The sequence below is a fragment of the Harpegnathos saltator genome, unplaced genomic scaffold (genome assembly GCF_003227715.2).
Source record: "Harpegnathos saltator strain DR-91 unplaced genomic scaffold, Hsal_v8.6 scaffold4, whole genome shotgun sequence".
Classification (NCBI taxonomy): Eukaryota; Metazoa; Arthropoda; class Insecta; order Hymenoptera; family Formicidae; genus Harpegnathos; species Harpegnathos saltator.
The window spans coordinates 1007855-1029626 of NW_020230205.1; the positions used below are offsets into that span (position 1 = coordinate 1007855).

The 21772-nt window shown below is 38.6% G+C and overlaps 1 protein-coding gene and 1 long non-coding RNA gene across 4 annotated transcripts in view; both read right to left on the bottom strand.

Moving 5' to 3' along the window:
- The window catches only part of LOC105188831 (uncharacterized), a 73726-nt gene extending 60851 nt beyond the window's left edge, over positions 1–12875 (bottom strand). For 2 of the 3 annotated variants that reach the window (XM_011150493.2, XM_025301025.1), the window contains exons 1-2: positions 12723–12875; positions 12300–12397 (exon numbers count right to left, since the gene is read on the bottom strand). In XM_011150493.2, coding sequence (XP_011148795.1) covers positions 12300–12397; positions 12723–12783 — 159 coding nt within the window. In that variant the 5' untranslated portion in view covers positions 12784–12875. The remainder of the gene's footprint in view (positions 1–12299; positions 12398–12722) is intronic. The other variant, XM_011150498.2, reaches the window with a different exon arrangement.
- Positions 12876–13629: 754 nt separating this feature from the next.
- LOC112589088 (uncharacterized) lies at positions 13630–14832 on the bottom strand. Its single transcript, XR_003113239.1, has 3 exons — positions 14564–14832; positions 14319–14493; positions 13630–13884 (listed from the first exon to the last, which is right to left on the bottom strand). It is a non-coding gene; the product is annotated as an uncharacterized LOC112589088 (long non-coding RNA).
- Positions 14833–21772: the final 6940 nt, after the last annotated feature.

Below are 21772 nucleotides of genomic sequence, written 5' to 3' on the forward strand. Positions count from 1 at the left end.
AATATACGAATGACGAATAAAACGATTAACGTACTCTGTTTCGTAAAGGATGACTCACGTAAACGGATCGATGATAAAAGCGTAACGGACGGCAAATATTTCGCGATAACATTCGTGTATGTGCGCATGATCCTCGGCCGATTGGCCGGCGCTAATTAATGACTCACCATCGTGGAGATAAGGTATAACGCAGATTCTTTCCCTTCGAAGTTTCTTTCTTCCTGTTCGGCGACGGTTCGTTGCGGAAAAGGTGGATGAAAGCGTCGGCTAGGTCGGTGTTGGCCATAGTGTGAGTTGAAAGAAGAGAAGGAAGGACGATGGAAGAGCGAAGAGGGTGGGTGAGGGTGATGGGGAGACAGGAGGGGGTGGTCGACGTGGCTTGGGGGAGTTTTTCTCGTTCCCGGCTTCCGTCTCCTGGGACGCGAAGCGCGAGGATCTTTTTGCTCGCCTCGGCAGAGGATCAGACGTCCCACTTTATCTCCGACGACCCGTTCAACCCCCATCCCTCTCCTCGCCCTTCCGTCACCCTCGTTCTGCCTCTCTTCGACCCGCGTTCTATCCTATTGCAGCCCCCGTTGCGCCCCGGTTTCTACCCCAACGTCATGCCCCTACCCTTCTCACGTCACCCAGAGCTATGGTTGATCACGTATAGGAGGAGCCCCTAGCAGCGCCTAGAGTGACGCGTCGTGGAGGAGCCATTTGTCATCCATCAGCACACGGTCCTATCCCCGCGAGATAGCACGAGAGAACCTGGTCCGACTTGGTCTTATTGTACAGTGCTTATCATTCTTTTGCCGCTATTCAACATTGCACGGTAGTGATAGGACACCTTTGAAAGCAATTCAATTATTTTATGGTATTCGCGATAAATCATCACCAAGTCTACGTTGATCGATAATCACACATTGCAATTCGAAATAGTTCAATCCAAATTACACAATAAATGCGGTAGAACAACTCCAGTGAAATGGCACTAGAAATTAACACGTATAGACTTTGAGGGACATCCCTTGTCGAGAGTGTCGTCTATAGTGGACGATTAACACATGAGGGGAGAGAAGAACGACTTGTACTCTTCAGAAATAAATCTTATAAGTAGGCAGTCCACGATACACAAGCAGTGGTCATAAATCCGCGGATAAGCTATCGAAAAGCTAAACAGAAGCTAAACGAAACTCCTGTTGTCGAGAATGGTGTTGACCAGAATGCAGTATACATTGGGGATAAACCGAAGGGTAGGAAGCTGCAAGGAGAATGAACGGTCTGATCGAATCATCATTATAAACGACCTGACAATTTGAGACATGTGTCGCGCGTTACATATGTGTATATATATATATATATATAATTTTTCGCTATATATATATATATATATATATATATATATATATATATGCACACGTGCGATGTGTATCGATTGTTTTACTTGTTCATGATACCATCCACAACCTACTGAGAACTCAGACATTTTCCACGTCCATGCGCATCAGAAATTACACCAATCACATAGCCGCTTAAAGTTAGTATTACCGGCAACAAACTTCTAACTTATTTTGCGGAAGCGTGTTCACGTCAGATACTAGAAACATAAATCCATGTGCAACATATATATATATATATACACACATATATATATATAATTATTATTATTATATATATATATTATTATATATATTATTATACAATACTGCAACTTGAGCATTTTTTCCATTATTAATCAACATCATTGAAAATTGATGTGATATGACAGTTTGGGACAAATAACTCCAGTTCAGTGTACATTTTCACAAGACAGCATTCACAGATCTGAAACGCGAGCCATCAGTTAAATACACAGGTTTTTCTGGACGGTACGCTTCACGTGCTAGGAAAGAGAGGGAGGGCGAGCACAATGGATGATATAGGTATCGCCAATTTTTCTCCCGTCCGCTGGATTTTTCAATGTAACTTGAGAGCCGCTCCCTCGCGAGATCCCAGAGCACAGGAATGGATGAACAGGCGAGAAGAGAGGGTAGCACGGGTCGCGGCGACAAGAACAGCGATGGATAAGAGAAAAGGAGGACAATCGTGAAGGGGGACGCGGGAGACGAGATAGACATGAGAAGAGGAAAGGCTAGTTCCTGTTCCTCTCGCGAGGGATACAATAATGCTGGAAAAATAAAAAGAAGGACCGCAAGAGACTGGGAGAGGAAACGAACAAATCTCGGCGCTATCGTGACTGCATTCAGGGCGGCGGAAAATCTGGCGGTAAAAATGGCTGGCGGAGGGAGATGTGCCTCAGGCAACATTAATAAAAGTGTCAATGGTGTCAGTGGACTAATGTTGGTAGTCACTCGCTCGCCGGGTGGACCAGGGTGGCGGCGTAACCCAACGTTCTATCGAAGAATTTCACTCTTTCTCCAACGACCGAATTGTTTTTAACTGCGTTGCTCGTCTATGCCTCACCCCTTTCGGCATTAACGAAAAGAAACATCCTGCTATTTGTTGCACGGTCTTTTGGAATTTTGCAATTGCTAAAATGCACAATAATTACAGACACAGTATTGTCAATATGTCTTAAAATGCATCCTAATTTCATGTTTCGTCTTTTCGCCCGGCCAATACCTTCTCGTGTGACATGCGTGACAGCTCAAAGAACTTCTTGAAATTCGGTTTCCGTTCGTGAGATTTGATCCGCCTACTTTGGTTTACTCGATCCAGAAGTTTCATTCCACAAAATTGACGTATCCTGTACTCCGACCGAGCCCGAGCAGGAACCACTTTCATTGAACTAATGCAATCTGCTACAATGCGTCACTATTGTTTCGAAAGAACAACCACACAACTTTGCATTCAATTATAATACATGCCGCCCATAGTTGCAGCAAAGAAAATCTCTTCTTGAGAATATAACATGTATCGATGCAAGACGACAGAACAGGTTTGTGGATCGGAGGGTGATGCTCGGGAATATCTAATAAGAACCTAGGCACATCCATCCTACCGCGGGGCACTCCAGGGGCTGTCACCGTGAGCGTCAGCGTACCGTGGAGAAGGAGTGATTTACATAGTAATAATATCGAGATTCTGGGCTATACTGCGGTCTCAAAGCTTCAAGTTCAAAGTGAGCAACTTGAAAGTTGTATTTTACTACGTATAATAAATAATATTTCACGCGACATCTTTCCCAAATAATTGGACCTTTATCTCGGGCGAGAAAAAAGAAATCCGCGTAAAATATAGGTATGAATATCTGAGGGATGTGTGTTATTAAGTATAAGCATCTTTTTAGGTTTCCTTTTAAGTAGAGTCAATTAAAATTGCAAGTTGTTTCCAATAATCTTTCGTCGGGACAAGTTGTTTGATACGATAATATCAGTCGAAGAATATGAGCCATCAAGGAAAATAACATTATCGATTTCTTGCCTCCCTTCCTACATAGCGATTGTTGAAAGAAGGAATTTCTCTCGTCCCTTCATGAAAGAATCGGCCCTCCAACAGTATTTCTTCCGGACGTTCTGCCGACGGCGTTGCGCTTCTTTCATCCTGCAGGAATTTAAGAATTATCGCCGATGTCAGGAATTCCGGGAATCCCCGGCTAGACGCCGAACGAACGACACGGGAGGAAGTGACGAGAGGCGATGAGAATTGGCCGATTAGAATATCAAGAGGTTAGAGTACAGCTTCTGGCGTGATATCGCGCGGGCGTAATAAGTAGGCGGGATAAACAATAAAAGGGGTGACGGGAGCACGAGGGTGGCTTCAGTGTCTACGGACACAAAAGGGGTTCGAAGTCGGGATCCAGACGGGGACTTTAACGTCTTTCTTTGCGTTCGAGCAGCACAATGTTAATTAACGAGAGAATAATGGCCTGATTACGCTCGCAATTCTCAATCAACAGCGGCATTCACCAGTGGCCTATCTGCCTATCTGTCTGTACAACAAAAGGGTGAAGCCGCGCTTCGATTGCTATTATGCAAAAATATTTACTCCGTGCGCTCCATGGACGAGGATTACTCGAGCGATGAAATTTCCGCGGAAATAGCGAGACCGCTGAGAAATTTAACAAACATCTTGTTGTAAACAAAGTTAAGTGGCATATTCAAGCGGCATGCCGCGCCAAGCTGAGCCGCGTCGCTGAGATAAATCATTGGCTGACATCAGCGACAGAGCCGAATTCGGATACACTAATATCCTGCACCTTCTTTATCCGATCTTTTTGTGGGCAGATATTTTTTGCATAACTCTACCATACGACTATTCCCCTCTCGTCGCCGCCATCAGCACCTCCCTCTCCGAGCTTTCTCTCTTCCCCCGCTCTTCGGCGAACCATGCTAGATCCCCACTCGTCCCGACCACACGTCCCTTTTCCCTCCACTCTGACCAACTTCCACGACCTCTCCTACCGACACCTCATCTCTCGGCTCTCCCTCTCTCTGCCCCTGTCTCCCTCACGGCCGCGCGCGCGGTTCCAAACGCTGTACACGAGGCTGCGGCTAAGAGCAGAGCGACGTCGGCGACGCCACGCACCCCGACGTCGCCCTGACGCGCTCTACTGACGCTGCGGAGCGGAGATTAATGGCTTCGGACTCTGAAATCCTGGAAAATAAATAGCGGGGCCCCGGTGGCGAGAGCGAGAGTCCTACGGAGCAAGATGCGATCCCTCCTTCTCTGCTGGCTTCGCTTGCCTTCCCGTTTGCCATATGAGGGAGCGAGGAAGAAAAGATCGCAGCTTCCCGAGGGACCTACCTACCACTAGCACTAGCCGCATTGCCCGTTTCTTTGTAAGACAGCGTTGGACTGTCGATGAGACGAGAATGGAACAATGTGTGTTGCTGTTGCTAGTGGGATACGCTCATCAACGCGCTCTTTCATTTAACTCGTGGAATATGGCAAAAGAGAAAACTAATCTGATCAGCAATCAATCCTTATTGCTTGTTATTTGAGGATCTTGAATGTTGAAATTCATGGGATATGACAAAAGAGAATCTAATTAGCGACTTGTCTTCGTTCTTCGTCGACCGTTTGAGTATCGTGAATATTGAAACGTCCTCGAAGTTGACCACTTACAAATATTGCGATATTTATCAGACACGTAACGTAACCGATACTGTAATTGATGTAAGTGATCAAATGATCAAATGATAAAATCAAATGATCAAGTGAATTGCATTAAGTACTAAACAACCGGAAGAAAAGGCAACGACCCAATTGTTGTGTTATTTGTTTAATGCGTGGTTAGTGAGTTCTCTGCCTGTGTTCTCTGCTTTTGCTCTCTGCTGCTCTCGTGCCTCTCTTTATTACGTTCTTTTCGTACTTCTCCTTTACGTCCAGGTTGTTCCCTATCCCCATTCGTAACACCAACCGAAAGATTAATCGCTAATTCTTGCTACTGCAACCAGTTGCTACTAAACACGTATAGAGGCTATACAAAGGTCAAGGAACCAGCCTGCATACGTGCATTGAGCAAGGAATACACGTGTATTAATGGGATTTCTCTCGCAAATTTGCCCGATGATTAAAAGCGTAATAGGGAGAGACTGTAAGGAATGATCTTGTTCGGGCTGTTGAGTCTGCTTGAGGAGTACGTATCAGGAATGAAATGTCTCTTCTCTCACTGATGATGGAGCCGGCTGTGCTTCTGTTTCTCCTTTTTAACCATCCCAATATGAATATCATGCAAAATTGAATAGGAAGTTATTAATGACGTGTAAGTCTTTTCGTCGCGAGAGATTGCGAAGCGGATTCGCGAACAGCAAATTTACAAGACACGTATCGGATGCACAATTACTGGCGGTGTATAAAATTTATCGTTAAACGATTTCCATTTTCTCTCAAAGTAACAATGTTACGGAGCATAAAAACAGAACTTCAAGGATTCGTGGAAAAATATGTCAGTGTAGATCATAATGCTCACGCAAGAATAGGCGATTCAAGCCACTAATATTCGCGTTTTTCAATTAAATTGAATGATTTAGCATCCAACATATTACTTCCTAAAGTCTTTATATCCAAGGACGTGTTTTACTTTATAGTACGTCACTACTTTTTGCAGTAAATCCGCCGACCGATCTGTTTCGCCAAGCGTTAATCCGTAGTAGAACCTCAATTAGAGATCCTAGACCGTTCATTAACTTCGCAAAAACCAGTTCAATGCGAGACACGGTGCGCAAAATATGCGCGACTAATGCTATTCTAATAAACTCGGAAGAAAAAAGATAGATGTTTCTTGACATAAACATCGTAATTACTGAATCGCGGTATACGTCCTCCGATAACTGAGCAATTAATCATAACGTATAATTATTCCAAGTATATTGAAGCGATTATACAACATATTGCGGATAAAGCGCAACGTATCTTTTTTTTCTTTTTTGTAAGTGAAACACACTTCGAAGTAACGAAATTGAGACTGACTTCTCAAGAATTTCCTAAGACATACGCGTTTCGATTCCAAGTCTGCTCTTTTCGTGAAGTGAATTAATATTAGAAAATCACAGTTGCGCGCCAAAACGAATTCAACCGACCGCATTCTTCCGAGATGATTTTAACCCTTAGCATAACGAACAGAGAAGTAGAGGTGAGGCAATTTGATTCGTCCGGAGTAGAATAGATCGGTACGGTGTCTCTACTCAGATACGAAGGTGGGAAGTAGAAGGGAGATCGTAGCGTGCAGGGCCGTACCAAGGCAATATCCATAGGAACACCGCGTCAGAGGGAGAGACGTAGAGACGTGCAATCAATCACAAGGGACCCTGCTGCCACGCTCGTGGCCCTCATATCAGCCGTAATACACAGTAAACATTTTTAACTTTGCCACGTTATTAATATTAGTTGCACGCCCGTTCCCGTATGTCTTCCAACTTTTCTCCCGTACTCTATATTACTTTTTTTTTGCCGCATATTATATGCGCCATACGAAATTTGCGTAACGTCAAACACGGAGTGTGTGACGTAATATTAAGTGCTATATTAAGACCTCAGCAAAGATTGCTTGAGTTTACAGCTTTCGTGCGTGCGGTATAAAACGCGGTTGTAACATTAAAACGCTAGATGCGGCGTAAAGTACGAAGCAGTGTTCAAAATTATACCACCGTTACGACCGCGAGTGTACATATGGACTGTAAGCCGCAACATTTTTAACTTCGCCAGGTTATTAGCGGTAGTCACCTTTCGCGCGGCTCTCATTCCCTTTTCCTCGTTGAATTAAAAAAAAAATAAAATAATATATAAATTATGAAATATTAAGCAATACATTGAAGGGCTTTCGGAGAAAATGGAACATATGTGTCGCGCGGCATTATTTTATTACGGTATTATTAAATATTTAAAATCACCAGGTCGTTATCGCGCGCTACTCGTGTTTGTCGCGGAAGTCTGTAAACATTTGGAGGTTTACGTTATTATTAATGTCAGTTGAGTTATCGTTCCTACATTCGCGCTGCGTTTCGTCGCAACACGCGTCAGCAGACATTATACAAATAAATACCGTGTGCGATATTAGAATTCATTCGCCGAATGGTCCTTTACCAAAAGCGGATACACTAGTTAGCTCAGTATGGCACTTTATCACTTCACGTTGACATGGACATCCCAGCATCCCATTCAACCCTTACGAATCAAACCTCGTTTCCTTCTCTGCTGAGTACAAATGAAATTTATCATCGAGGAATGCGACTGGATTCGTTTGTCTGCTCAGTAGCTCCGATCTCCCTAGCTGGCAAATGAATGTCGTACATAAATTTGGTCTTGAACCGGTTTTTTATTAATCATATTACGGTTGTAACAAAATGTATTTTGCCAGTATGCTTTAATTTATGTTCATTTTTGACATTTGATGTTGATATACTATTAGAAGAGACATAAAAATTCTGCGTTACTAAGAAAAAGGAAACAATATTGAATTTTGAAATAGTAAAATAGTATAAATAGAATTAATTGTACAGTATCGGGAACAAATATTTTATAATTTCGTTAAATTAATAAAATAATTGGATTATTTTAGAAATAAGACAATATTATCTAGTTATATGATTATTACTGATTAAATGTTAACATTTCTTAATGTTTAACTATGTGTAATAGCTATAATAGCTTAATGGTAGAATAACAATAATATATATATTCATTTTTTCAGACTTTCCCACAAACACGATACTCGGGCTTTGATTTCTACCGTCGGAGGAAATTAACCGGAATAAACCGTCATGTTTTTATGACTTACTTATTTAAATATTGAACAAACTTTATTTGCATTATTGGTGGTACGATAAAGTACACACATCAGATTATAGTAAAAAAATTCAAAATTAAGAATTTTGCTTCGGTAAGTAAATCAGTGTTACCAGTATTACTTTTACATTAAAAGTTATTGAATTAATTGTAGATAGTAGCATGATAGATTAATACGTGTCATGAAAGCATAGGCATTTATTAATTTAAATGTCATTGTTTGTCCAGCTCTTTTTGTGGATACAGGCCAATGAACGCGGAAGAAATACGAGGATATCGAGGCACGAATATTAAACGGATTAATCATGCGAAACCGAACGTGTCTGAACATTACAGAAGAAGATATTGTTCTTAATAGGTGGAAATAATGATCGTAATATAAGAATCATTTATGACCGTTTGTAAAACTCTCTTTACATCGTTGCAATATTTCTCGCTACGTTCGATCCTGATTCTCACATTGGAATTTTTAAACATATGATATATTATCTGCGCTATTCGCTGTTAATTTTAATTTTTGTAATTATATTAGACTGTAAATCTACGAAATAATAGATACAATAGATATGAATTGTTACCCTCGACCAAAATTCAATATCAAATGTAAATTTAATCAACGCATTTTTTATCTAAATGCGCCTTTCTCTCAAGAAAGTTTAAAATTTAATTAGTCAATACGCAGAGATACTAAACGAGAGATATGTGAACGGCGATAAAAAAGTTTTCATCATATTATGTTAATCGTTGTGTGATGAGAATAATATAATTAAAATAATATATTAATTAGACCACGCGCTTTCTATAGAAATCGTTCCCCAAAGACTATCGAGCGTGCTTAAATGCGTATTTTAATAATCAGGAATGCACACGCGCAGATTTTTTGTTATTATTATCAGTATTTTGTTAATTATCAAAAATATCGTGCTGTATGTACTGATGTAAGCGATGTAAACTTCTTACACGACGTACAAGAACTGTAAGACCCTAAATGTTTGTCTGATTACATGTAACGTGTACTCAAAATTAGAAAGTCAGCCTCAATTCGTCGTTTTCTTTGACGAAAATGGAATATTCCGAAGATGAATCTGAACAGCGAAATCGTAACCGTAAAAATTTAAACGCAAATGAAAGATACAAGATAGCTTGTAAACTACGTTATCTGATTACGTACCGCGCAAGATACGCAACTACATGTCGTAATCACAAAACAGATTTATGAAGTATTCATTAGAAGTCCGTATAGCTTTCAGAGAATCACAATTGCTGGGATACAAAATGTTTTTCCTTTGAGGCATAGTTGATAGCTTAGTCCGCAGTTTCTCAATGTTAATTTCTCAATGGTAATTTAATAAATATAATGATATAACACACAGATAATGAAGCCTGCGAGGCGTCGGGCGTTACTGAAATCATTTGTTCTCTTCTTTTTCTTTTTTATATCTTTTATGACGTAAGACATTCGACAATCGGACCAGTCGGAATCAGACCGCGGGACGTCAGTACGTAATTTATCAAATCATTTTGAATAGGATGAGGTTATTACATGCTACATGCTTTGATTTTATTTTTCAGGAGAGTGAATGTTATTTTATTGTTAAAAATCACTCCCGCATTAACAATTCCAACATTTGCCCATTGTATAAATATATATACCTCCGAATATCATCCAATCTACTTTGAGATTTCACGATTTAGCTACAAAATGACTTCATTACGAAAGCGCGAGGTTTACTCGACACAGAACGATTTATCATGTGTTTATGAAAATAGAGGTTTTCGAACTCATATTACACATCACATAAATAGTTCTACAAAAGGGTGGCAATATCCGTCATGTGGAATTGAGTTATGTTTTAGCAGTCGGCCGTGCCTCAAAACGGTTCGTGTAATCATTAAAGTATCATTAATCTTACGCTTTTCTTGTGCAACAACAAAGTTACTGTTACGACAGGTGCTACGCCTAAATGTAACGACATTATTATTGACCCAATCACGGAACAATGGAGTCTGATGATCGATCTAAAGGTAAACAAAGTATCCGGTTCATCAAAAGCGAAACAAATATGTACAGATTGATTACCCTTGTTTGACAATATTATTACCGTTAAGTAATTACTGCAACTAATAAAACAATTTACACGGAAGCAACAAAATGCTTCTAAATTTGCAATCATTATAAGTCTTTCTCGTTTTTATTGCGTTTTTAATATATATTTTGCGGGATATCATAGAATAGTAAACAAAAATATTGAAAGTCTACATTTTAAGAAGAAGATTTAGTCAGAAACAAATTGATCGTAAATTAAGTAACATTCGAGACGGAAATTATCTAAAAAATTTTGAACAAACGTGAATATCAGATATTCCATGAAGTATAATATTGTAATTTGTCACAGAATGTCTCAAAATTTTAAGATGATGATTATATAACGTATAACGGCGAAATGTAATCTGGACAAGTAAATCTAACTGAAGACATCATATACTCGAAGCTCAAAACAACTTCATAATATTTCGGTGGTAGAATCATCGATACAAGAAGATTGCAACATTTCTCCTCGATCAACTTTGGAATGCATCCTGTGTCGAATGAAAAAAATTAATCTCTCGAGAATTACCAAATAACAAATTCTGTTATTGGATATGAATTCCGTTATTGGATACGTTGCAAAACTCGTCGGGAAAAAAATGTTGCAACTTTTCTGCCGCTGACTGTAAATCATCGAAAAAAGAGAAGCGAATACGAAACACGTTAAAAAGTCACTCGATGTATGAGAGATTATCGCGCGAAACAAATTGGTCAACTTAATTCGTGTAATTTTGTAACGTTGACCTGTAAAGACTTTCTACTTTCACGTTAAGATCAGGCTTTTTTGACCTTTTGATGTAGCGAGAGATAATTTTGCAATAATGATAGATAATACGTCGTGTAATGTGTATACTTATGTGTATCGCGATCTGTTTTTCGAAAATTAAAGCAACTTATGATGTCTAAAAATTGTGCAATATTCGACGCACCTGTGTGGGCATGACTGACATCTCGTTTTTTTTTTCCTTTACAGAGCGTAGCTTGCCAGTATATATCTCCTACATACGTCAGATTTCTGACTTTGCGTCACGTATTTTCAAATAAACGAAAATTTATGTCTCGTAATATAAATCCGCGCAAGTTTCAGAGCAGCCTACGGCAGCATGAAACCGGCGAAACAAGGCAACAGCATGCACAATTCTCGCCACAGTACAACTTTACCGTTTAGCAAAACTGACTTCCGACAAATAATAACAATAGGTACTCGAGTTTGTATGTTCCAGTTTGAAAAAAAAGAAATGTAAATTAAGGGAAGTGAACTCGGCGGAATTTTAAAGATTCTATGCTATAAAAGATTAAAAACAGCATGACATGATATAACGTAAAAAATAAGTGATAAACGTGATGGTTATGAATAAAGTTTAATTGAATATTTTATATTTTTCTGATTTCTAATGTAACAAGAAAGAACAACTCCACGAAACGGTTATGCGCGAATTATCGCCGAGTAAGTGAAAAATTTACTCTGCTATGATAACACTAATATTGTTTACATTGCTGACTTGACAAATGGAAGGTTATCGCTCGCTAAATAGAACTAACGTTCTTATCACTGTTTCAATTGATACAGAATGCTTTAGAGGATATGCACTTTGGTACAATGAGTGATAAGTGAAAATTCGTCGATGACTTTATTCAATGGCCCTAAGAGTGTGATACACTTAACGTTCTAAAAGCTTCGAAGCATTTCTTGATATACAGTATTAATGACGTCATTCTGCTACTAGACAATTCTTCGAATTTCTTTATTAGTTTCGCTAACGATCACGCCTTAAGTCATCAGGCTTATAGTGCAAAGAAATTCGTACTTCGAACGCGTGCGTGAAAGTTAAAGAAACATTAGAATATAATTTTACGATAAAAACGCCAAATCAATCAGAAATTAAACATTAATAAAGAAAATAAACCAATATGATTACAGTAAGAGACAGAGACGTTTATGAGAACTCGCGTTATCGTTATTGCATTACAATATCTTGTTCATGCATAGATTACTCACCAATTCAGCGACACCCGAGTAGATGTTATGCCAATAGCAACTGGTCAGGATGACAGTATGCTGCGTTCGACGATGGTGATATACTGTAACAGCGGAAACTAATAATATTAGTGATAAAACTGACTTTAACATCAACTTCTTCTTTAGCACTCATACATTGATTTCCAATCTCTATAACTTTAAATGAATTGCCATTTGCGGCACAACATTGACCTTTTTGCTAAGGTATACATAAGTTTATAAGATTCAAGAAACTCGTCTAATGTCTCCAAGACTTATCAGTAACCTATCGTAACAATACAAACGTTTCAGTCAAGATTAACGATATCCGAGTAAAATTTCGTTACAGCTGTATGTTCCAATTAAAGTACAACGCTAGTTATAACAATTTACAGGGCATGTACAAGTAAAGTACTTTCTTACCTAACATTCCGATCATGGTGAGCAAGAGACATTCTGGTTGCTGACCGACGTGAACCAACATGAGTACAAATTGCGAATTAACGTAGGGAACAATGTCGTCAGTAATATACGAACAAACAACCAAATCGAACTACCAGCCGAAATGAAAGCGAGACGGCGTTGCTCGTGGGAAAAAATCGATTCGACAACCGGTCAACTTCTCGATCCTTCCACAAAGGTGGCAGCACCTCGCCACGATTTCTCTCGTCGGTGGCAACGTTGATGGCCGTATTTTTTTTTCTCCGTTCACGTTGGTGGCAGATTAGGCTAATGCGATGGACCAGATGAGATATGGGCCAGCGAATGGGAGTACAGTACTCGCACGGCAGGGGCGTGACTGTACCCTGGAAACGGTCGTGCCCGGGGCCGCAGTCACGACGTGAACTAAGTGCTGGGTGGAGCCCCGTCTAGGCACTACCTACTCGATGGAACCATCATACTCTACCTCGGATGTCACGAGGGTAGTCTAATGGTTGCCAGTCTCCTTGAAAAGGCGCCAGTTTTGAATAAGGCCTCGAGTGAACAAATATACAGGAGAATCGATTGACGTTAAAAAATACATGACTGTACTTAAAAAAAAGTGCAGTTGCATGTTGAAGTTTCATTGGTGCATACATGTGCTAAGAACGGACACATCACAATCAGTCCTTCCAACCGTTCAACACATAAAAGTATTCGGATAAGGTCAATGAAATGTGAACACTTTATGAGGTGGTTCATTTTTTATGTCAGAATGTATCAAAATAAAATATGAGATCTCATAAAGTATTCACTCGCAGTTTATTATATTTTTATGCATAAATTGACGAGAATTCATTTATATAAAAAACATTTTATTAAAAAAAGTTGATTGCCTTAAAGTGTCCTTGATTTTTGATCTACAACCGAAACAATATTATTGCTCGATGTTTTTGGAATGAAACAAATGATCTTAGCCAATTATTTCTATCACTAAGAATAAAGAAATTGTCCAGATGACCTATTTTGAATGCTCGATCCCGTGACATTGCATTTTATCATGCCTTGTGATATATCTTATTTTTAGTTAAATCCTGTATCTTGACAAACTTCATCAGATGAGGTTACTTTTTCTGCTGAAATCCATAATAATATATAATTGGACCTGAAATGAGAAAAAAATATTTTGTTATTCCGTTTCTAACATCATTGCAAAAATATTTAAAAAAATATAAAGAAGTAAATATGAATTAGGAGAGCTACCTAGAAAGACATTGAATAATAAGTAACGTTGCAGCATTATCGATGTAGCGTAAAGAAAAATATAAGCAGAAATTTTTCAATTTGCTCGACGTAGTATCGGACAATAGTATTTTACGTCACTCTCCGACTCCGTGTGAGTTTATTGAATCTGCGAGGTCGCGATATTTTTAACAGACAACAATGAAGCAAACGTATCTGCGCCAATCTCACGTACGATGCATCCCAATGACCTCGGATGAAAAAGGGCGGCGAAAGGTTTGAAAAAAACGTCTATCCGTCGAACAAACACTTTTCAGTCTATTAGCCCTCGCGCCGCAGTTTTTCATGTTCGTTTACCCGTTTCAGCCTCTTGCTCATTCCCGCGCCATTCGTCTGTCTACTGGTATTCGTCTGTCTACCGGTATTCGTCTAGGTGCATATCTTCCGATCACTTTTCAATTTCGTTCGGCGAGCATCTTCACCCCCACCACCAGCAACTCACTTGCTGTTTCCTTGCTATCCGTGTTCAATTCTGGACGACATAAATCTGATAAGTTTTTATTATTTAGCATATTCGTAGTTAGAGAGCACAGCGTCGTCACCTAGAATCCCGTTGAGAGGCCGCGAACGGTCGCTTGGTAGGGGTAACACGGCCGGTAGAGACCGGTAGGGGACCGAAGCCAGGAGGGTAGCGCAGCGGCGAAATTCCTGTCGCGAGGCTACGTAGCACGGTTGCCGGTCCCGGGGGATGCCCCGCTGATGTCATCGGGACATCCGGCTAATTGCGAGGATGTTTTGTTAGTTTCTCGGAGTACGCGAGTCTCTCCCCTTACAAGGTTTTGCATTTAGCCTTTCTATATCAGTGACGTGTCCGGACTCAAACTTCCTGAAACATGTAGAAGTGTACCCCGACTCGAAATAAATTTGCATTAATGTTTTGACAAATGTCAGGTATACATCACTATAAGCGATAAAATTCTAGAACGCAATAACCTAACTAAACTACATATTTTTGTTTAAACCTTGCATCGTGTGATTTATGAGCATCTAGATAAACACTGTCTTCAAATGCAAATGTCTATCGACAGAGTAATATTACATTAATCAAGCATCAAACATCAATATTACAGAAATATTTAAGATGTTTGAATATTTTTGCACAGCTTGCATATTTATATTTTAAATGTTACATGTAACAATAATGATAAATTATACGATTTTTACAAATATACGTTATTATATATAACTTAATATACATAATTTAGCCAAAATAGATCAGTAGATTCAATAAATTGTGAAGTTAGTTTCAAGTATTTCTACGTATTTCTATGAAGTATTAATTGTCGAGTGCTAGAGATCAAATATTGTTTGTGATGCTTTAGACATGATCATTGATTGCGAGAGAGACGCCGGCGTCGCTTGGTGGTTTGCAGAGCAGTAACGGTGTTCGGGGATAGTAAGCGTATCCCAGGGGAGGGAAGAAAGGAGAGGGGGTAGCGATATTATTGATTTATGTTCTGTTACACGTTATGTAGCCAACGGCCTTCTCCGCAGCAATACCAAATGATCCACCCAAAGTACAATATTATTTACACATGAGAATAGGCTAATAAATATTTTGCGAGTTATTATAAAAATAAATGTATTTATAAAAATTTTTTAATATCGTTTCCAAATTTTACTATGCAACAATCAAAAGATTCAGCGAATAAAATCCAATTTAGCTGCATTTAAATATTATTAGAAATTTCCTCATCAGTTATAAATAAAAATATATCCCACTAAAGCAAATAATAAAGTGTCCGTAATTATTATTGCTAAATAAACAGTAAGTCATCCGTGCGTCTCCGGGTTGTAAGTTCGTTCGTTGAGATTCATTTCATTCATCCAGTTACATTTAACACCTTTACAATGCGTACGCTTGAAATTCCATAAACCCCGCGGTAATTGTGTACATTTCGAGCATCTCTATTGCACAAATCGGAGCCTATCATCGCTAACGGAAACAAATGCCACGGAAACAGTCGGGACAGGTGAGCGTCCATTGTATACGGGCATTTCCAGGGAAGTAGGCGTTCATGGTATCAATTATCTTCGATACGATTTACATTATACGGAGCAGCGTGCACGAGGGTTGTTGCGAGTCGTGCGCAACGGAAATTGGGTGGGGATGACCAGGCGGGACGCAGTAGGGGGACAAAATCGTGGAAGGTGGCAAGGTGGAAGGTGGGAGGGGGTAGCGAGTGGGAAGCGCCGAAAATTGATGCATTTTCTATGCAAAATAGCAGAAGCACGGCGCTAGTAGTAGCCGAGCAACACGCAACCAGGAATCCTCTATGGCAACCACTTACCATTCCCTCCTCTCCTCCGTCAACCTTCTACCTACATCATCACCTCCGTCACCTACGTCCTGGACAGAATCGAGGACGGCATAGAAGCCGTTAACACTCTATTAACACTAACGACGCTCATACATAACAGCGATGCTGCGGGGATAGAATTTATGGTCTGTTAATGGGGGTTACTTTATGCGTTATGTAGTTGTAGTCGTCATGCCGACAGAGATGGTGTGACGTAAATTTTACGAGGTCCTGCACGGATTGTCTGTGTGTAATAAGTTATTCGTGAGAGGGACTTGTTATTAATGTGTTTACACTAGACATTCGTGGGGATTTGATAGGCGCCACTTTTCCCGTTAACCGCCCAAACCTAATCTATTCTCTCTGGTGGAGACTGAGTGAATTAAAATCCGACCATTAAACGGCCGTAAGTGTAACGGGGCGTGCGATCAGCCCAAAGAGCTAGTGTACGCAACCCACGAATGTATGAAGACATAAATTTAAGCCAGCGAGACGCACGAATGGCACTCTCTTCACTAGAGTACCGGGATTAGATACTCTGTAGATCGGCCCTCTCCAACGCAACTGAGGAACCCTTGACTCTAATTATCGGCTCATCAGATGGCGCTAGTAGACTTTTGCGTGATATTTTTGAAATTATTATGTTTACGTTACATTATTAATTAAAGAATGATAGTATGAGTATTATATATTAATCATACGTTACATTTACATTTATATGTTACATATATTTGGTTATAAACCGATACAGACTGTAATCAATTACCAACTGATAACATTTTTATTAGCGTCATCTGATGGATTAATGTTCCTAGCAGTATATGGTTATCATGTATTGCATATCAAGAAAATAATTAGTTAAATGGAAGCTGATATAGACATGATCTTCTCTCTTTCTACTTTATACTCTTTTCAAATTTGTGACGCGATTACATACTGACTTATATAATCATTGCATAAATTATATACATTTATTATATATTTTATACAACGTGGTGTAAAGTTGTCAAAAAATAATGGAAGAAAACGAAACGAAACGAAATGAGAGAGAGAGAGAGAGAGAGAGGGAGAGAGAGAGAGAGAGAGAGAGAGAGGGAGAAAGAGAGAGAGAGAGAGAGAGAGAGAGAGAGAGAGAGAGAGAGAGAGAGAGAGAGAGAGAAAATAGGTATATTTGTAATCTCTCGCGAAATAGAAGTAAACAAGAAAGTTAACGGGCTCACCGCTCGTCGAGTGCAGCGTAGTCGAGTGCCAAAGTTCATCGTGAGATCCTGCCCTCCTCACAGCTAAAGGAGACGCGGCAAGGCCGGTAAAGTGATAAAGCGGCCATAAATTCTAACCGCCATCCTCCCACCGGCCCCTCTATCTTGCCAGGTCTCTACTCTGCCGGTTCTTCGCTCTTCCATCCTTCTATCTTGCTCTTTCTCTCCGCTGGTCCTGCCTATAGATTCTTTCCTCGTCTCACGCATTTGCAACGCGGATGCACCTGCAACAACAAGGTTGGCAAAGGTCATCGTGTATTTCGTTGCTTTAAACTGCACATACACAATACTCTGTACTCACTCGATGATGAATTCTTCTGACTGCCCGGTTCGCATGACCTGAATTTATTACCCAGTTTCGGAAATGCGATAACATTACGAGATTCCCGTTAGTGATACTCACCTTCCGTCGCATGTGCAGACGCGATCGATGTTATCAACTTTGTTGATTTCATCATGGAGCGCTTGGCGAGTAGGTATATATCAATGTGATCGATCAATCTGTATTCAGCGTCTCTATACGTAAACGCATGAGATATTAGGGTAACGGTATGATGTAAATTAGTATAAAAGAGTACATTTCGACTCTGACTGGTTAGTAACATGATACAGATATAGCGTTGTGAAGCGCCTACACACTAAGTGACAATAACGTCCAATTACTTACTAGATTTAGGGCATCCTAGGAAATTTTATATTCTATTGGGTGAGTGCAAAAGTTTTGATAAGCTTCTTAAAGATTAACTGATTGGGTTATATGGTAGTATTTACAAACATAAATATATAACATAACAAATATAATAGAAAACGATGGTGATTACTTGGTAATGTGGATGAATCGTTTCTACTAAATCGTTTCTACTAAAATCACTTAATCCACATTTCTCTATCACGAAATCCATCAAAACTTTTGCACTCAAGATATATTACCCAATACGTATAATATTTAGATATTCGTATTTCGTACTAATTGATTATTGAAGAAAGTGGTACAATAGCAACTGATCTGTTACTACGGTAGCTTAAAGTGTAACTTATATTATTATATAAGTAAGATATTATAAGAGTGACCTTGAATCTAGTAAGTAGTTTGATGTTATTTACGCTTATTATATATAGGCAATACCTTGAGTAGAAAAGATTACCTTTCTACATAATGCAAGGATATGAAAGAAATATTATGTATGAAAGTATTATATGTTATGAAAGAAATATTAAGTATCTTCTTGTCTATACGTTTGAGCGTTTATAAAATGGTAATTCCATTATATTCCTACTTTAATACCGCAATTAAAATAATAAATAATTGTGCTTACACATTTCGTAATATAATAAAACATTTTTTTTTTTAATACTGATGAGATACGTAATTGAAAGGGTCGAAATGAAACCCGTATGATCTGATATTAGATTTGACATTGTGACACTTGAAGCATGCTGGACTACACGTGGACACTTGGAATGAAGACGTCCGTCCCGGAGAGGTGGTTGCAGCTGCACTTTGTCGAGATGTCGAAATCCAATATCGCAAGCCCAAGCATACCTACCATCTAGGCGAGCTAGGCACGATGTGTTCGTTGTAACGGAGGGCGAACAGACAGAAATCCCAATAAATCATCCCGTCACGAGCCGTGAGCCAAGGCGGGGCCTCTTGCTTCGTATTAGCCAATAATAATCCTCTCCAAGGTGGAGGCCATCTTGGATTATACAATGGTTCCTTCCGCCGCAATTCGTATAAACGCAACCTCCGGGTATACTGGGCTATCTTTTCAAAAGGAATCCAGTGGCGTACTGATCATGATATCTTCGTATCAGTACAGAAATCGGGATTTCACGCTATCGTCCAGCAAACAAACTCGTCGATTCGCCGATTGACTGTCCCGTGAAGTAGATGATTTGAATGTGTGTGTGTGTATGTATGTGTGTGTGTATGTGTGAAAAATTTCACTCAGAGTCATGATACATATAATGATGATGATGATGATGACAATAATAAGGAGGACACGATACTTAGGACATCTACTTTTGATCACAGCCTACTTCATATTCAACCACAATTTATTTTTTGTTTTCAAACACAGCTATTATAATTAATATAATAATAATTATTATTATTAATATGGACAGACTCTCTTAATATAATACAATACAGTTTAGACTCGTCGACATGATAGCATATAAGACTATTATCCATCGTCGTCGTTATCGTCCTCGCCATTATTCATAATACATACTTCACTCGCGTAGACACTGTTTATCATTACAGTCGTCATCAACATCGCCGCTGGTTGTATTTTATGTATACATGTAGTTTACATAATGCGAGACACTACAAAATAACTGTGTATGTTTATTGTAGCCATAATAGTACCGCGTATATTTATATTTAAATATATTTATATATATATTTATATATATATTTATATATATAATTTATATATATATAGATTTATTTATTTATATCTTTCTCTTCGATTTACCACTCGATAAAGCAGTGTTGCCCATGTTTGGTTTCGGCTGCTAGGCACACACCTGTATTTAAGTATCTTTTTTTTTCCGCACAATCGTTCGAACGAATGCATTGTACCCGGTCGTTTGTAGATGGGCAATATATGTGTGTAATTTTGTATTTGTGTGTATGTGTACACGTGTGCGCAGTATGTAGAATATATAATACATAGACTTCGCTTTCGGTCGGGGCAATGCGTTCACGTAACCATGGTGACTCAAGTGTGTGACTAACAAAGAGATAGCAAAATTAATCACGGGTCGTATGTCATGTTTCAGGAAAATGCGGTAGCGCAAATCACCATAGAATCGACATATATCCGTATTCATAGTCAAGCCTTATATTTGAGGCCTCCTTATATCCATCTTTAGATGCTGCACGGATTATTTTATTGGCTACAGACCATCTGAAAATAAACTTAAGGAAGTCTTAAATATAAGGCCTGACTATGAATACGGGTGATAATACCCCTTTCATCTGAATGATGTATTAGTTATTTCCAGGTTGTTGTCTTTTGTTTACAGCATAACCGGAACTTGTTTATCGCATTTATAAATCGATTTTATTTTTCCTAATGATCTTGGCACAGTTGTACTTCGTAAAAATTATATTAATAATTCTTATACCCACATTAAATATTACACATGTAATGCAGCTAGTATAGTGCCGAGGTTACTGAGATGCCCGTATTCATAGTTCAAATTTATGAAGAAATAAAACTCAAAATAATGTCTAAGTATATCATTCGATACATTGTTGAAACTTTGCATAAATTTAAGCGAACATGTATAAGATTTATTTTGCTAACGACGAAATAATGCTTATGCCTGAGTTTAACTACACTTTATGATATATCTGATTAAGTATTTGGCATATTAAAGTTACATTTATAATATAGTAACTGTCTTAAGTACATAAAAGTATTGACAATTGTTTGACATAAATTCATTGACAAATAAATATAAGTTAAGATCAATCATAATCTGTATATAAACAATAATTTTGAACATACTATGAATAAAACATTATTATCCATAAATTATCGTCTAAAGAAATTATTCAAAATTCTATTTAAAACATTCTTATCTTAATGATCGCCATTAAGCAACGTAGATAGCTAAATATTCAGTGATAATATCATTTGCATAAATTATAGCAATGTTACTGTGTCTCAGCTACAGAGTAGTTAACCTTTCCGCTGCGGTAAAGTCCGGCCGAAAAGCTGAGCGATCGAGCGAATTGCTTGTTGCGCGATATAGTCGTTCTCAACACGTAGAGATTATCTTCATAAGAGACGACTATAAACGCTCTTAGTAACAAACAGGTTTAGTGTTAAAACATTTAGAGATTAAGTTCGTGACAAAAGATTATTCAATTTGAATAAAATATTGTGCTTGAAGAAAAAGAAAAATACGTATGAAAAATACTAAAAGTAGATTGCTTGATCGACCAATAATCTTTCGAGTGCTGGATTTTGAACTAGAACTATCAATATGTAACATGCGTAGTACATTACGTAATAAAATTATGTTGATAAGTAAAATTCTGTCAAGTTAATCTTAACTCTGAATATAATTTTTGACTATGAATACGGTCCAAAATTTGATTAATCTAGAGCAGATTAGTCTAAATTGAAATTAGAAATTGTAATTCTGTCTCGTTTCCTTCTTATTTAAATTATCT